Source organism: Larimichthys crocea, chromosome VIII (assembly GCF_000972845.2).
Source record: "Larimichthys crocea isolate SSNF chromosome VIII, L_crocea_2.0, whole genome shotgun sequence".
Taxonomy (NCBI): Eukaryota; Metazoa; Chordata; class Actinopteri; family Sciaenidae; genus Larimichthys; species Larimichthys crocea.
The window spans coordinates 29188520-29206133 of NC_040018.1; the positions used below are offsets into that span (position 1 = coordinate 29188520).

A 17614-nucleotide genomic window follows, 5' to 3' on the forward strand; every position below is an offset into this window, starting at 1 on the left:
TTTGTCTTACTTAACTTCTGGTCTATGTCATGTCTTCAACAACACATAAACACGTCTATTATAGCAACATGGTTACAACAGATTTTTGGAATCATTCAAATATCGTGGTTAACCCTCTGGGGACGGATTGGGCGGATCCCTTTGTATTGAAAGGGCATTATTTTATTGCTCTACACATATTTGTTGAAAAACTGCATGTGTATGTCAGGCAAAGGGATTGAAAAATAATATTTTAATTCAAAAACTCTTCACTAGTTCTGTTTGAGGTGTAAAAAATGACAAAAATCTACTTTTCGTTTTTGAAATTCTTTAGTGTATTGTAGATGTTTCATACTTTCTTTATAAGCACATTACATAAATTACATATGATAGCCTAGGTTCTGAATCTATAGGTACCAAACACATGGTGTTATATATACATTAAGTATTGTTTATAAGCCCAGATGTTAGAGAAGTAAAAACAAGTTGAAAATGGCTTAGAGAAATAAATCAAGGCCTTGAACATGATTGAAAAGTCCTTGAAAAAGTCCTTGTACATGTTTTTTTTTTAAAATACTGATAATATTGAATGTTAACAACACAGCATGCTTTATTAAAGCAAATGAATCAAACATACCTCACACACCTTTGTGGCTGCAGCAGCTTGCACCTTAAAAACAGTAATCCCTAAGATTACTTCTCTGGATGATTTGCAACACCTGTGGTTACCGTGGGAACAGCGAGTGTGGTTTAAGCACTGGTTAAGAGCTTCTGTGTTCGAGAGACACCAGAAGAACTCATTTTGTTTACAGTGCAACCGAGCAGACTAAATGCTTCTCTGAAGGAGTCGCACACGGCAGGAGTAGCTTTCCACACAGCAGCGCAGTGAAAGGAGTCGGGTAGTTAGTTGTCTCGCTGAAGAGATGGAGTTATGCAATCTGTAGCCTGCAGCTGACAACGTCTAACAACTCGGCAAAGATCCTCCTTGTTCCATAACTTTCTGACATATTTACAACTGATTTTCTGTCCAGAATGACCATCGTCTTGTTTTACGCCGTCAGCTCTAACCTGTCAGCAATGATACACTGATCTCTTACAATAAGGCCAACCCAGTTGAATGCATTTAATACACTTACTTAACTACTTAAGCTCCGACACAGTGTAAAGAGAGCGAATAGTAAACAGTGAGGATTTTGGATGTCAGGCACGTGGATTACATGCTGCATTGTTTCCCATGAGTCCCTTGTGCATGTGAAAACTATTTGAATATGATGCAGGGACGGCAGACACATATAAAACCCGTAAATGTGATGACTATAAATAGTCTCGAAATGAGGTGAAAAGCTGAACAACTACAGCTGCACGGAGTGACAATAATGTTGGATTTAATGTTGCCACATGGACGGGCGATTCCAGCTGCTCCTGTGTCCAGTTTTGTTGGGGAGGTTGGGGCAGGTCGGTCCGTCCAGTCCAGTGCCAAGCCAACCTGTCATCACCGAGCTGCTGGGACGTGACACCAGCCAATGAATGTGGATGCAGCCTGGCACCGTAGAGTAGCAGCTGTTAGGCTTCTATGAAGATAAGCAGTAGTGCCAGGTCTGCCCACACCGCCTCCAACACCCACACCATTACCATAAAAACATCACTACTGTAGGCTACAGCTGTTCTGTTTAGTGTCTGCTGTGCAGCTCCCTGACAGTCTGTTCTATATGTGCTCTCCAGCTCTTTTTTTTTTGTATCTACAGAAATATACTAATATTTTCTTTTTCTTATGTAGTTAGTAAAACTTATTGGGTTTTTAGAAACATTTAGGAAGAACTGCCATGTCCTCCTGGGTCCTCCAGCTCTGTGTGTGTCATCATTTTTCCACCCGAGTCTGAGTTTTCCTCAGTTTGCAGTTTTCTAATTTGCCTCTGTGGGATCTCTATTTTTAGCAGCCAAGTATTTTTTTGTTGTTGTCTCATTCCAATACGTTACGTAATGTGGTTCTGATTTCTTTTGGATCATCTGACCATCCTCAGGAAATGTGAAAGCCTCAGCGTCTGCACTTTCTTCTTGTTGTTTGGTTTGGTACTGTAATGGAAAACGCTGGAGGTCACTGGAGTTCAAGAGGTCACTGTTTTTAGTCCTTTTGGAAAATATTTGATTAGGAAAATGGATGTACAGCATTTAACGCCAAGAAACAGTCACCACATAACTTCGGAGACATTAGCAGTATTAAACAAATAAAACCACACATGAAGAAAGGGATAATTGGAAACCTCTGCTGGCCCTGTCCACTGCGCTTTTTTCTGAAGGGAAGTCTGCTGGATTGCACTTTCAGTCAGTTACAGCTGTCACAGTTCCCATGTAAAAGAGCAATTTTAACACTGGCAGCGAATTCATGTGCAGAAAATTGTTGTAGAACAAAAAAGAGGCACAGAATGTTGGATTCAAATAATTCACAAAGGCGAACGCCACGCCAGCTAATATCCCGAGCTTATTATTATGCATGCAGGACTCTGACCTGAAGTCGGTTCTTGTGTCTGTTCCGATGGAACTCTGAGCCCTGATCCTCAGCACTGGTGGCCTTTATGAAATTTCTGTTGTTTGCCAGCAAAAAGCCAGACACTAGACAAATACCAGATGTCTGGTGCAAAAACACATAATTTCAGATGCCTGTAAACAGGGGATGTCCTGATGCCAAAATGTCCAAACATGTCTCTGTCTCCCAGGCTATAGACAAGCGTTCTTCTTTAAGCTTGAGAAATCTGTCACCTATGGAAAAACATCAGTGTGTCTCAGAATTAAGAAGAAAATAGTCTTTTGGAGTTTAAGAAGTGTTGCAAATACTTTCCTGATTTTCCGTCTTCAGGCTGAAACTCATGACGGCATACCATCCAACCAGACCGGAGATGTGATCCACAAGAATGACAAGGACTACGGCTTTGTCTGCCTCAACAAGGACCAGGCTCATGGCCTCTGTCGCAACTACAGGGTGCGCTTCCTATGTGGAAAACTAGGTATGTTAACCACTTAACTGTCAGTGTGTGTGTGTGTGTGAGTATGGTATGTGTGTGTGTGTGTTTTTCCACTTCTGTGCTTTCTCAAAAAAACAAAATAAAACAGAAGACTATTGTCCATCACAAGTATAGTATGGACGGAAAGTTTAAGCTGATCAATATCTATAAGAGGACTCACCTGGCAGAGCTCCAGAGTGTGTGTTATGTGTGTGTGTGTGTGTGTGTGTGTGTGTGTGTGTGTGTGTGTGTGTGTGTGTGTGGGCAGGCTGCTATGGTTGGAATGCGTGGAGCCCACATCATGATGCAGGAAAACACTGCCACACAGCCGGCTCAGTTCACAGACAGTTATACAACCATACTGAGATGTCACAGACCTCTGTCTGGGCTTGTTTCTATGTCTCTCTGCATGTGTGTGTGTGTGTGTGTGTGTGTGTGCGTGTGTATTCTGTGGCAAATGCTAGGGAGTGTTGGCGTGATCTCTTGTCAAGGCTGACACTTGGTACAACCCATTTGCATCACTCTACAATACATGTATACAGAGTGTGGCACAGCACAACTGTACTCTTTGTTTGCCTTTATTCAAAACTGAGACGTGATTTCAGGCCAGCATTTTTTTTTTTGTTTGTTTTCTAGTTTACAACGTCCCACACAACTGGATGACAAACTTCAAAATGTTGAATCACACTTTCATGAAATTGTAGATTTAGTCAAGATAAATCAAGACTTTGATGATGAAGTGTCTCAGTGTAGAACAGGGGTCTCCAAACTACGGCCCGCGGGCCACATCCAGCCCGCCTAAACAATTGGAGTGGCCCACTTAACGATCCCAAACAATCCCTCTAAACATGGCCTATTTTTCAAAATTGCATTTTCCTATTATAAAATATCCACACTTAATGATTAAGCTTGGCATTCTAATTAAAATCTACCTTATTTACGAACTATTTACAGTGCTAGCTAATTTTCATCCCCTCACACAATGGTATATTCCGACGTGACTTTGCTCGTGATCAACTTCTGCGCAGTCTGCCCGGGGGATTCAACTCGGTGGGTCAGGGACGGCCGCACGGTGCGGGAGGATCCCCTCGTGGGACCTCTCCCCGGCGCTGGCTGGCCTCCGCGGGTGCATTTCCTCTGCGGCGGTGCGCCACGACCGGCTCTGGGTCGGCTTGCAAAGGCTAGGGGGGCGAAGGTGGCTCACGACTCCGGCCGCGAGCTTTACAGCGCCCTCCTGCCCGGACCTCGCCGCTTCCCAGGGCCGTGGACTTAGTGCTCGCTGCGCCCTCTCCGCGACTGTCGAATCGCAACTTATCGCAACTTTCACTTCCTCCCGCAACAAAATCACAACAAAAATGTAAAAAGCACCACAACTTTAACCGCAATTTTTTTGAAAACCTCATGCAACATCAGGGATTTTAGGCCGCAACTATTTCAAAAAAGGCCCGTGAAATCCTGGTGGGACTGATATCATTTCAGGTTATAGACTGACCCAGGCCCCCCATCACTGAAAGGCAAGTTGATGTGGCCCGCACCGAAAAAAGTTTGGGGACCCCGGTTCTAGAGTATTTCTTGAAGTGAAATTAAAGGCCTGCTCCATACTTATGACAGTCACAGTGTAGGCCCAGTTTGACAACAAGGAAAGAAAGACTCTCAGTAGTGTTGTAAAAGTCATCTCAAGACACTTTCTGTACAGAGCAGGTCTAGACCCTACAGTAATAATATATGCAGTGGATGTCGTGCAGGACCACAGCAGCAGCCACGATCCGTGACAGACTGTGTTCTCACTGGCACTTGTATCTCTAAGTCAATCGAAGAGTGTGAGCACAGTTACTGTACTTGGAATAAAAAGCACAATATGATCCGATCACGTACGATTCATGATCCATCTGTCTGCCCTGCAGTTCTGATCTCAGTGGGTGAAATCCAATGTTAAAGTATAAATCAAAGTCTGTGATCCGTAGGTATCTACGGTGGGACTCTTGTCAAATTCTTGCATCAACTACCTGCTTAACAGAGGTATGTGGTTTCGTGAAGGGTAGTCAGACTTCAGACAGAGTTTGTATAATGTATAATGTCTGCTCTTGTTAGATAATGTCACTGTATGGACTTTTACTGGGTTGTGGCCTGATTTTCAAGAATCACCGCCCTACTGCGTGCACTGTCGCCATGGATGGGCTTTAACCTTCTAAATGTCGACTGCTGTTGCTGTGTGTCATGCTGTGTGAATGTAGAAGCACGTGCATCACCTTTGCTGCATTCTGTGAGTTCTAACTCAGACCGCCCTCCTCCTGTAGTTCGTCCGCAGGCCTCCATTTCCATCGACATCTTGTCCAACAGCAGCATCCTAGAGCTGGCCGACCAGCCAGAAGGATGGAGGTCCGGGGATCGGGTGGTGGTGGCCAGTACCGACTACTCCATGCACCAGGCTGAAGAGTTCACCCTGTTGCCGTGCCCAACTTGCACATCCAACCAAATCAAGGTCCAAGGTAAGGTATCCAGTGACATACAGTATGTTACTATGCAGGCCTGGAATGAATCAGTGCAGTTCTTAAACATGTTTGAAAGCTGGCTACGCTCAGTTCTGATGTCACTGATTCTTCTTGCACACATTGTCACACACCGAGTGTTACACCAAACCTGAAGCTCATGATGTCGCTGCCAGTGGTTCGTTATAGGATGCTGATTGGTCTGAACGCTGTGTTTGGAGACAAACAAACAGGTTGAAGCCTGAAACCGTGATTTTGTGATTTCACGATCACACAAGTCTAACTGCCTCACAGGAGCTGTTAGAGGAGTGATCATACAGTATCCTTTATGCCTGGCTCTGTCCAGATTTGTATACCTACAAACATCTCTAAAGGTCGCTAACTAACCTGTTTAATCCATACACAAACAGAAAGAACAATTAGCAGTTCTATTGGGAATTACAGGGTTAATACAATTACTGTCCCTAATGCTTCGGGAATCAGCTCTTCCAATGCAGAAAATAACCACTGCAAAGTGTGGTCATTAAAATGATCAATACTGGAGTTTGGTTTAATGGAAATCTTTAAGGATTAAGCACAAAAATAAATACTGCCCGCACAGCTTAGTGTAATTAGTGCTGAAACAATTAAACGTATTAATTGATTCGGCTCGATCATCAAAACAATCATCAGCAATTTCGACAACAATTTTTTCAAACATCAAACGTTGACTCGTTCCATCTGTGCTGCTGTTCAGTTTTACACGTTGAGAACTGAATATTTTATATGTTGGTAGATTGTTGGTCCAACATCTGTTTGTACACGATGCAATTGAGACTGAGGCGTAAGGTGTTCATCATGGAGGATGTCACAGTGCTCCACCATGGTCCCGTTGTGTTTTGCAGAACACAGAGATTAATAAAATCAATGAATTGGCTCTGTGAATCTGAACAGATGTGATTTTTTTTTAGCCTAAAATAGCAAAGAAGGTTCCTGAGCTTAGAAAATCGCTCTGATCCAGCTCCTGTGGGGTGCCCCTGGCACAGCTCTGCGTCTTCTGTAAGAACTAACGCTGCCTTCATCGGCTCCTAATCATCCATGAATGTGTCAATGCTTAGCTTAAAAAATTAGATTTTCAAAGATACTGAAAAAAAGCGAGGTGAATATTAAGCAAGACGTAACAACGTATCTCAGATTCATTCATTTCAAATTTCATTTCAAAGTGCACAATAATTTCAACTATTATTATTCATTCTGAAAGGCCGCACTCTCAGGGCTACTACAGCAGCTGCTGTCTTCTTCACACACTGCACCTGCCACTGCTTTGACCTACTTTAGGCCAGTTTCTTTAGTTCTTCATGCATGCCCAACATAACATTGTTATGAGCAACTGTTGCAGATACAGAAAACTCTGTAAAAAATACTGCTTGCTCGCTACAAAAGCATAAAATACTGCCGCTGTACGTCATGTGTCATGTCGTGTCCAGATCACTGACAGTATGACGTCACCCACAGGTTCCTGAAGAGATGTTGTGAAGCTCAGAATTTGTGGCTATACCGCTATGTTGGCATTCCCGACTCTTCCGCCTTCCGGCTAATCTAAATACCGGATCATTGGTGCCCGGGTGCTCAAACAAGATTGCCGCTTGGCTTGGACGTGCAGGGCTCTGCGCTCAACGTGTGTGGTCAATGGTGTAGAACAGTTGGGTTAGAGAAAAACAGTTTTGGTTTCGAGTCCTGTGCTTGTTTGACCCATTTATCTACCCCCACTTCCTCCATGTGCCGACCTTTTCCTGTCACTTTGACAGCGGTCACATTCAGAAATGATGCAGTTTGAAGCATAGGTGAGCTGCAGTATTTCATGAGTTGGGAGTGAGAAGGGGCTGTTTTGTGGTGTGCACATGGTTTCATGGAGCTCAGAGGAAACAGAAAGCCACTGACGATGGTTTCAGACAGATAGCGGATCCTGACAGCCACAGCGGTATTCTGTATCCTATGCACAACATGGCACAATGCCATGGCAGCAAGGTGAAAAAGTTAAACAATCATGAACTCAGCCGCCTTCCTTTTCCTTACTGCTGCCGCTGTGTTTACACTGAAAACAATGGAGGCGGTAGAGGCTAGCACTCGATGCTTGCTTTAAAAAATGCAAGGTAAAGCATGTGAACACATTAAATAGCTTCAAAATGTAATCTTCTATCTTTTTATGAAATCCAGTTTTGAAAGTAAATATTTGAACGGCTCTCTAAAGACGCAGTGCAGTGTTTCCATTTTAAATTCTCACCGGAGATAACTGCAGAGTTTCCGAACATCAACAGTGAGCATGAAGGACATTGTAGGCTCCTCAATGAGGCTGTAACAAAATCCCAGGCAAGAACAAACACAAATCTCTCACTTCCCTTGAAGGGATTTCATTATAAATTGAAATAGCGAGCTACATAAAGTTAACTTTGCTGTTAGAGAACTTCAAACCACTTTGTTGCAAAGTGTTCCACAAGGTTAAAAGCAAAAGGTGACTGAACAAGAAACAAGCTAAACTAATGAAAAAAAAAACAAGCAGTCACAGCGAAAGGTAAAACTGTCTGGAATCTTTTTTTTTTTTTAAATGGCAAAGCATTTTAGGAACCTTTAACACAGCCGGACGGCTTGTTTCACAGTTTAGATGCCAGAATAACAAAAGATTACAGGTAATCACGCTTAGCACAGAGAACACCTAAACTGGACGGGGTTTATGAAGTGATTGTAAACAAGAAAATGTTTTTAATATTTATATTTTTCTCCAATAGTCATTCAGTGTATCCGCCGTCTCTAATTACCTCTCGACTAATTGTTCAGTCCTCCTTTCCTGTGCAGACTTTAAATTGAGTAAACACATTGTGTGTTCTAATTTAACATTATGAAGGCTTATGCATGAGTTTAGTGTAGTCATCTGTTTAAAGAGTCATTTCATGCATGATTCTAATCTGTTTTCTGCATTGACAGTGTCAGCTGAATGGTAGACTGCCATTAACCCACAGCACAAAAAAATGCACTGCGTCATAGAAAACGTCTGTACAAGCTTGTGTGTATAACAAAAAACTGACAAAATTCTGCTGACCAAAGTAATTTCTTGCAAGATCTTGGAAAACCGCAAGGTTGCTTAAACCCGGTTCACTGGGTCATGAAACATGAGTCAGTCAGACGCGTTGGAAACGAACCATCGGGTCGGTCAGCATGTTTTTGAAGGGAGAACAAAAGTGAATTTTTAACCCAAACTGTTCATTGTAAACATCTGTCACAGATTACAGTTCAGGTTTGGCCATTCACACTCATAATAGCTGTGTGCATGTGTGCATTCCTGCGTGACTGTGCTCACTTTCAGTTTGATTGAAGTGAAGTGGTAGCTAATTTGGAAAAACCGGCAGCTTCCTGTGTGTGTGTGTGTGTGTGTGTGTGTGTGTGTGTGTGTGTGTGTGTGTGTGTGTGTGTGTGTGTGTGTCTGACATTGAATCAACATTGATTCAATGTTTCTCTCCTCAGCATTGAAAAAGAATTATCAGCACTCATTCAGTGTTATCTAGCCTTGAATATTCATCCTCAACAGAAACGATGATTCTGATTAAATTTGAACATTGAATCAGTGTTGCCATGCTATCTGGGTTTGGCTCTTTGTCTTAAACCAAATGATACAACCCAAAGCTACAAAAAATTAAAGCTGCAAGTAGTGATGGTCGGGCCCTCGCACATGTGCGCACATTGAAATGTGCATAATATCGGTCTTGATGACCGCAAGAAGTTTCAGACAGCTCTGAGAAGGTGCTTCCTGACGATTTCTTTTTTGAATCTTTTTATGGATCGCCACGCCCACACCGTTTCCTCAAAATTCATAATTTTGATAACTTTTGCTCAGTACGTCTATGTGAACAGACCTACCAAGTTTTAAGGCAATGGGATAAAATCCCTAGGAGGAGTTCGTTCAAACATGACCCCTTCTCAACCAGGCCGAAACAGCAAAAATGGCGATTTACATCCTTAAATATCTGGCTTCCTGTTCATTGTAGCCCATTGCTGGAAAAGACTATTTTGTAGGTCTTGCCATGTTCTACAATTTGGCGGAGGTTTCATAACTCTGTGTTTAAAACTGTGGCGGGGCTGCCTCAAAGAAAAGTTCAAGGGGGCGCTATGGAGCGTTTTTGCCCTGCACCCTAAATGATATTATGCAGCCGAATTGTGCATAATATTGGTCTTAACAACCACAAGAAGTTTCAGACAGCTCTGAGAAAGTATATGATGGCCCAACACTTTTGCCTGAAAATCAGCCCAAAAGTCAATGGAGTCTCTTTTTTTTTTTTCCAAAAAATCGGCACCGTTGATTTGACGCACCGTCACGGCCACGCCCTCTGATGAAAAGTTGCGATTTTGATAACTTTTCATTGTCGAGGCCTTGAGAACACACACGCCAAGTTTCAAACACATCGGATAAAATCCCTATGAGGAGTTCTTTCAAATGCGACCCCTGGAAATGACCCCAAAACCACTAAAAGTCAAAATTTGACAAAAATTGGATGCCGTACGCTTCACTGTAGCCCGGGTCACCAAGAGACTTTTTTGTGTGTCTCGGCATGTTACATACTCCCTCCAAATTTCATACATGTGGATGAAACCGTTGCGAGGGGCCCCTCCGTGCCATTTTTGCACGTCCATGTGCGAGACCCCCGAAAATGCGTAATTTTACACCCAACTTTAGGCGAATTTTCGTGAGTTTTCGAGGGGATATGGGCCGTCGAAAATGCGATTTACTTTTAAACATTGTTAAGTGTTTGAAATCCAACTCGCCCAGCGTGCCGTGCTCGGCCCTAACAAGACCAGCGTTGTAATCAGCTGTCACTCAAACCTTCACAGTGCGTTTTTTTTTTTAAATGACTTGTGGAATCAGCGTAGCTGCTCAAAGTGTTTGCCGCCCTCAGCAGTGCATCATCATTTTAAACACACCTGTGCATGCATTATAACTTTAATGTCTTTATCATTATCTTTGCTGGCAAGATGCTGACATGTTTTTATGATGAGATCATTTTTATTTCTTGAGTGAGTGAGTGTGTTCCTCCTTTATAGCCGATAGCCATTTGGAATGGATCCCCCTGCCTAAACACATTAAAATCACACACTGAAACCATCTTTGTTCCATGAGAGAGAGAGAGAGTGTGTGTGTGTGTGTGTGTGTGTGTGTGTGTGTGTGTGTGTGTTGAGACAGCCTGGAGCAGTGTGTGGTCAGTCAGTGGAAGGTGTTTGGACTGACTCAAGGCCAAGGGAAAGTCTCAGCCTGCATCCTGCGAGTACTGACTGGGCCCATTCACGCTGTCACACAAACACACATTACACTTGACACGCATGCTGGTGTGAACGCACATATGTACACAGGTCAGCCTTCTCTGATGTCCTGTGTGATTCAAATGACCTTTGTCTTCATCTCCTGGAAAAAAAAAACCCTCAGCGCCCGCAGCAGCTAAAAGTCAGCGTTAACATGACGTGACGTGTCCTCTCGTGGCTGTCTCTTCTCGACTCCGCTTCACACACCAAAATAGTCATGTTCGCATGTCTTCTGCCGTGAATTTAGAACCGTAAAGTCCGGGATTTATTTTCAGATCTCTGCCTGAGCTGCTGGCGTTTCCGTCCTGCCCGTCTGCATCAGAAGATCAGTCCATTAGAGCCCACCCCCACCACCCGCTCTACCCACTCTTCTGTCCTCTCTGTTTTGCTTCGCCTCTCTGACATCACAGGGTGTTTGGCCATCCAGGGTGGAAATCCTATTTCTGTGAGCCCGAGGCTGCTCCTCAGAGCTCATGTCACTCTTCCCCTGACTGTAATCCATTTCATTAATTCCTGCCTGCGTGCCACTTTGCAGCAACATCGAGCGTTTGAACATGCAGTGATAATCAAGTCTATTCCCCGTGCCCCCGAGTTTATGCACAAACAGGGAGGGTGTGTTGTTTTTGTTGTTGGCAGCAGCAGAGAGCTCAGAGATGGCTGAGACACAGACGGATAGCCTGGGGCTATTTATCAGTTTGAGTCCAATAACTTGTGCCTGAGTTTTACATATTGAACTTTTGACAGTTCTAAATGGCAGAAATGATGATGACGAGTGTCGAAAATAAATGTTGTGGAGCGGATCAATGGCCTGGAGCGCCGGTGAAGCATTAAGCATTATTCTATTTCCAGCCTGACATTTACCTTTCCTCGCAAAAAGCCGGGGCTGCATCACTCCAGGTCAGTTTTTCAGTAGGAGATTTAAGTCTGGAAACGGATCATTCCCCGCAAATAAATAACAAACCAGTCGGCACACGTCGGAGCGTTTAAAACTCACACATCTTGTTTGTATCTATCTTAACTCTGGGAGTAGATTCCGCACTTAACTGGAACAGAGGCATAATTAATGTTGTCATTATGGATCATATTTTATGGAGAAAAACATTTCTGGTTGATGTCCTCCGCCTGCTCTGCATCAACTCTCTGTGATTTACAGACTTTCCCGAAGGACAGTGAAGTAAACTGCTGCCAACTGTAGCTGCTGTTAGCTCATGTTAGCTCAGTTTGTTAGCTGCACCGGGGAACACTGACAGAGACCGAAACCGGAGGCACCAAAATCACTGGACGCTTTCCAATCAGTTTATTTCTATTTGGTGTTCACATGTTATTAGGGCCCGAGCACGGCACGCTGGGGCGAGGCCCTATTGGATTTCGAATGCTGAACGACGTTTAAAAGTAAATCGCATTTCCGACGGCCCATATCCCCTCGAAAACTCATTAAAATTTGCCTCTCCCCGCAAAGTCAGGCGTGAAATTACGCATTTCGGGGGTCTCGCACATGGACGTACGCATATGGCTCGACAGCGCCACCTAGGTGTGTGTTTTCAGGGGGGCCCCTCGCCACGGTTTCATCCACGTGTATGAAATTTGGAGGGAGTATGTAACATGCCGAGACACACAAAAAAGTCTCTTGGTGACCCGGGCTACAGTGAAGCGTACGGCGTCCAATTTTTGTCAAATTTGGACTTTTTGTGTTTTTGGGGTCATTTCCAGGGGTCGCATTTGAACGAACTCCTCATAGGGATTTGACCTCATTGACTTCAAACGTGGTATGTCTGTTCATATAGACTTCCTGAGTATAAGTTATCAAAATGATGAATTTTGGCGAAACGGTGTGGGCGTGGCGATCCATACAAAGATTCAAAGAAGAAATCGGCAGGAAGCACCTTCTCAGAGCTGTCTGAAACTTCTTGCGGTCATTTCGATGTGCGCACATGTGCGAGGGCCCGACCATCGCTGCTTGCAGCTTTAATTAATTATGCCCTTGCAGCCACATGACATGAAGCTAAACTCATATATTTCATATCCGTGCCCTGTGAGTGTACCAAACACAGCCGCTTGTGTCGTACCTGGTAGCACCTGCTGATCCCCCTGAAGAACTATTCATTACTTGTGATGTGTAATGGCTTTGGGATTACAGATGGTGTGCGTGCTCCCTCGTGGGAATCTGAATCTGTTTCAGGGTAGTTGTTATTTTTTGTTTTGTTTCTCAGTTTTTCACGTGTGTGTGTGTGTGTGTGTGTGTGTGTGTGTGTATAAGTGTAAGGATTTGATTTACTACTTCTGATCTTTTATCTCTGTAACCTGTGCATCGGCTTCTGCCCAGAGGCTTCAGATGAAAATAAGCATTTAGCTATATCTCGCACAATATTGTCCCTGCTAAATAAACAAAGACATGAATAAAATAATTACATTCATAAAATAAATCACCAAATAAAGTGAATTTTTTCATGGGAAAATTGGACAAAGCTGGGTATTCATTCCCAAACCGCTCATATCAGTGATGGGAAAATGTGATGGTCCAGGCTCTGGTAGTGAACTGAAGTGAACTGGGACCAGCCTCCCGGGCTGCTGATGTTTTCAGTCTGAGCTGGAATGAAAGTGTTCGTTTGTACTTTTTGAGTGCTGGCTGTGCTGATGGAGGGAGTGGGAGGAGAAAACAAGATTAAGCATGTGGGTGTGTGATCGTGAACATTTCTTTGATTTCATTTTTTATTTTTTCTGGCATCACTTTGTTTTTTCTAATCAGCGCATTTGCATTGTTGCGGCATGTGAACGCGTGGGCACGGAGGACACGTGGAACACAGCCGTTATCATCTCAGCACCGTTCCTCGTTGTTTTTCTGCCTCTTTCTTCTCATCTCTGCCTCTCTCGGAATCGTTTGCTGAGGTGTAAATTGGCTTTTTCCGAGGAGCTACACAAAATAATATAACACTGTAACTTTGCTGAGGCCCAGTGTGAGTGTGGGTGGGGTGGAGAACAGGGAGGTGTCTACAAACATACTGGTTCACACAACCTGTTGTTAGAGCACATCTAAACAGCAGCACAGCCACGCGTACAGCTGGCTCATAAACACATCTACATGAAGCGAACATCCAGTGTCCAGTTTATCTTTCAGCTTCCTGAGAATCCGAGAGTGTGCCTGGTCAATTTCAAATACAAACCTCCATGTTTGTGCCTCCCATCCCCTACACTCAACAAACCTGATCAAATTCCATTTTTTGACATGCTCTATTTATTGTATATTCAAAGTTACCACAGTGTCAGTGGAGTGAAGTGTCCAGAAACAGAGACGGCAGTTTTCATCAGTTTCCACTGATGTACCAACATACAAAGATGCACAAAAACAAAAAAATACCACACAAGAGGGCGAAGGCAATTTAAAGGTCAGGACAATACCAAGCTCTCGGAAACCTTTATGGCTGCCTGATGAGCCTGATCATAAAAAAGAGATCTCAGTTTTTCACTTGCTACAAGATTAAAGCAGCAGTGTGTACGATTTACCGACATCTAGTGGTGTAGTTGTGGATTGCACCGTGCCTTGTCTCACTCTCTCCTTCCTGTAGCATGAAGGAGAAACTACGGTGGCCACAAAACGTGCAGAAAATGCAATAAGCTCTATCTAGGGCCAGTGCTTAGTCTCACTAAATCACCAAATCACTAAATCACTGGACTTTAAAGACAGTCTAGTGCACTATGCCATTGTAAGGAGCAAAGTTCATTTATAACACTCCTCTTTGGTCTGGTAAGCATTTCAACTGAATCACTCAAACTGGACTTCTGGCTTTCATTTCACCTGTAACTGAAACAACAAGCTCCCACCTTTATGACCTCTTGCATTTTTTGGGCTGCTGTTCCTTTCGACAGCATGTCAGTGCGATCGTATTGCAAATATAAATGCGGGTGGAGAAGAAGGGGGAGGTAGATGTTGTGGAGAAATTGCTGAAGTCGAAGGTCAATGGTGAGGTCAGGAGGGAAGAAAGTGTCCAGTCTCTGATGTCTTATGCTGTATTATTTATTGATGCTTGATCAAGGAGAATTAGAGACACTCTCAAAGTTCATCAGAAGTGCCTGAGTCGGTCTCACATTCTGACGAACTCGTGCTGGTGGATCGACTTTAAACCCCAAGATAACACCACAAATACTACACGGAGGTGTTATTGTCAACATATTCTAGTCTGGAGACACAGATGTCTGTTTACACAGATTGGAACGTCAACAACAAGCTATCTATTATGTCTAGGAAGGCAGCAATAGGTCTCTTCGACCCTGGACACCACAGTGTTGAGATGTGGTGGCACCCAGTCAAAGCCAAACAAATAATACTGCCGAGGACCTCAAGGCCCACACATGACCTCGTGTAACCTAAGGATAGAAAATTCCATAACAATGGAGATGTGCTTTGGTGTCTAACTCAGGGTTGAACTCATGGTCAACATTCCTCCTTCTTCACCTCTCACTTTTAAACTGCTCTGCGTTAATGAAGGTTTGTGTTTATACGTGTTATGCATCAGTGTGTGTGTGAGTGCCTCTGTCTGCCCGTTCTCCTTTAAAAAAGAGAAAAAGTGGTGCTACAAATTCTGACTCAGCCTCACCATTATGCACTCCATCGCAATTATCTGAAACATCTGCTCAGTCACACACCCACACCCACATCCACACACACACACACACACACACACACACACACACATACACACACAGCGTGCAAACAACAAACTGTACTTTTCTCAGTCTCTGGCGAGAATGGGCAGCTGTTTACAACGTGCTCAGCTCTGTTGAATGGACTGTTTGGTAGAAACAGTGACGCTTCAGACAGCACTGTCAGCAGAAGAGTGTAGATCCATGCAGCAGTATCCAACAGATGTGTCTGTACTGTGTTTGGTGTAATGTTAAATGTTGAGCCTATAAGTTAAGGTATGGTGTGTGTGTGTGTGTTTGTTTTTTATGTGCGCAGGTAAGGCCCAGTTCATCCACATAGGTGAGGAGGTGGATGGGGTCGATATGAGGGCGGAGGTGGGCCTACTGAGTCGTAACATCCTGTTCCATGGTGAAATGGAGCCGGGCTGCTACGGCAACGAGGCCTGCAAATTCTTCGACTTCGACACTTTCGGAGGCCATTTGAAGGTATGCTGTTTTACTGAGCTTTTCATTTACAGAGCAGACAACCGTAAACCAGTTTCCACCAGGGGTCATCGTAAGCTGCCTGTGGATGAGCACTGAGCAGCAACTTGTTGCGGACTTATCTGCATCGTTGGTAGTAGCTGACCTGTCTTTAATTCTTGACCTTGGCAGAAACGATCTCACCTCGAGGTCCACATACGAGCTTTCAACTTTTAAGTTCAGTGTTCGGTATCAAAATCATGTTCAAGTTTTTTGAACAGCTAAAGTTTCAAATTAATGAAGTTATCTGCTGATGAGCACCATGTATAATATATGATCGAAAGCTCCAGAACAAGCTCGTAAGTGAAGTATGAGTTGAGATCAACTGTTATGTGCATCAGAAGTTTTATTTAGGGATGCAGTTGGGGTAGCTGGTTAGCTGTTATTACCAAAAAAACAACCAAAACAAATCCTGAGGAATTCCACATTGGACAATTCCGACAATTTTGCTTGCACAAGACAGAAATATCACTTTACAAGACTCCAGGGGCTCCATGCATACCATCCACTAACAATCTGGGCCTGTCTGTGACAAAAACAAACACTTGTAGTGGACTTCGATGGACATCTCTAAGGATTATGTTGCAGTTATTGAGTCTGTTTTGTGGGTGCATATTTGAACCAAACCAGATTTGATTATTGAACAATGGAAAATATAACAAAGACAGTTTTGGTGAGTTTTATTTTGCAGCAGTGTGTTTAATGATCTGTGAAGTAAAACATTTTTATAAAAGAAAAAATACCACTAATACTCGTGAGCCCCCATTTGAGGAATGCTGTGTTGCCATCAAACTGGAGAAGGGAGTCTCTTGGGAGACCAGATGGGTTGTAGCTTTGATGGTTGCTGAACACCTGGGTGTCGGTGGACTTCAGGAGGCTATGGAGACCAGCTGACCTTGAGGATGTCCTGGCAAATTGTCAGTTGACTTGGAGACGGGAATGTACAACTTGCCTGAGGTTATGTTCACTGGGAGAGGAGAACTTCTGACCCAGAAATCGTCAAGCTGTGGACACTTTGCGGAGTGACTGAACCCAACTAACACGTCCTCTGTGGAGAAGGTAGCGTTTGAAGATTTGGGAGCCTTGCCTACATCCCTTTTCTGTTGTATTAAAAAGGCAAAGCTTGCCCTGATATCATAACAAAAGTTATCTCATGAGATCGTCTTGGCAGATATGCCTCTTCAGGGTCGCATGTAGGTGGAAGACAGTGCCCGCAGAATGGCAGACTAAGGTGGTGGTTCCCATTTTTAAAAAGAAGGATGGAAGGATGTGTTCCAATAATCATGATGTCACACTGTTCAGCCTCCCTAGGATATCTTATGCCAGGGTGCTGGAAAGAAGGCTCCAACCTCAGATCCAGGAGTAATGGGAACTCCACCCTTGTCATGGTACAGTGGTCTAGCTCTTTATCCGTACAGGATTACTAGAGGGCTGATGGGAGCTTGTTCATCTAGTCTACATGTTTTGTGGACTTGGAGAAGATTTAGAACTGTATCTCATGGGGAGTCTTGTTGGGGCTGCAGCATTATGAAGTACCTTTTGTAACCAGAGTGAAAGCTGTGTCCGTTTCCTTGGCAGCAAGACCAACACATTTTCAGTAAACGTTGGGCTCAGCCTTGTCATAAATTCTGACATTTAGATAGGACCTTGGAGCACAGCTAA

The 17614-nt window shown here is 43.7% G+C and overlaps 1 protein-coding gene across 3 annotated transcripts in view; it reads left to right on the forward strand.

The window, feature by feature from the left end:
• Positions 1-17614, forward strand: part of cemip (cell migration inducing hyaluronidase 1) — a 190680-nt gene that overhangs the window by 120122 nt on the left and 52944 nt on the right. For all 3 annotated transcript variants that reach the window (XM_027281343.1, XM_027281344.1, XM_027281345.1), the window contains exons 10-12: positions 2834-2981; positions 5276-5467; positions 15747-15916. In XM_027281343.1, the coding sequence (XP_027137144.1) occupies positions 2834-2981; positions 5276-5467; positions 15747-15916 (510 nt within the window). The remainder of the gene's footprint in view (positions 1-2833; positions 2982-5275; positions 5468-15746; positions 15917-17614) is intronic.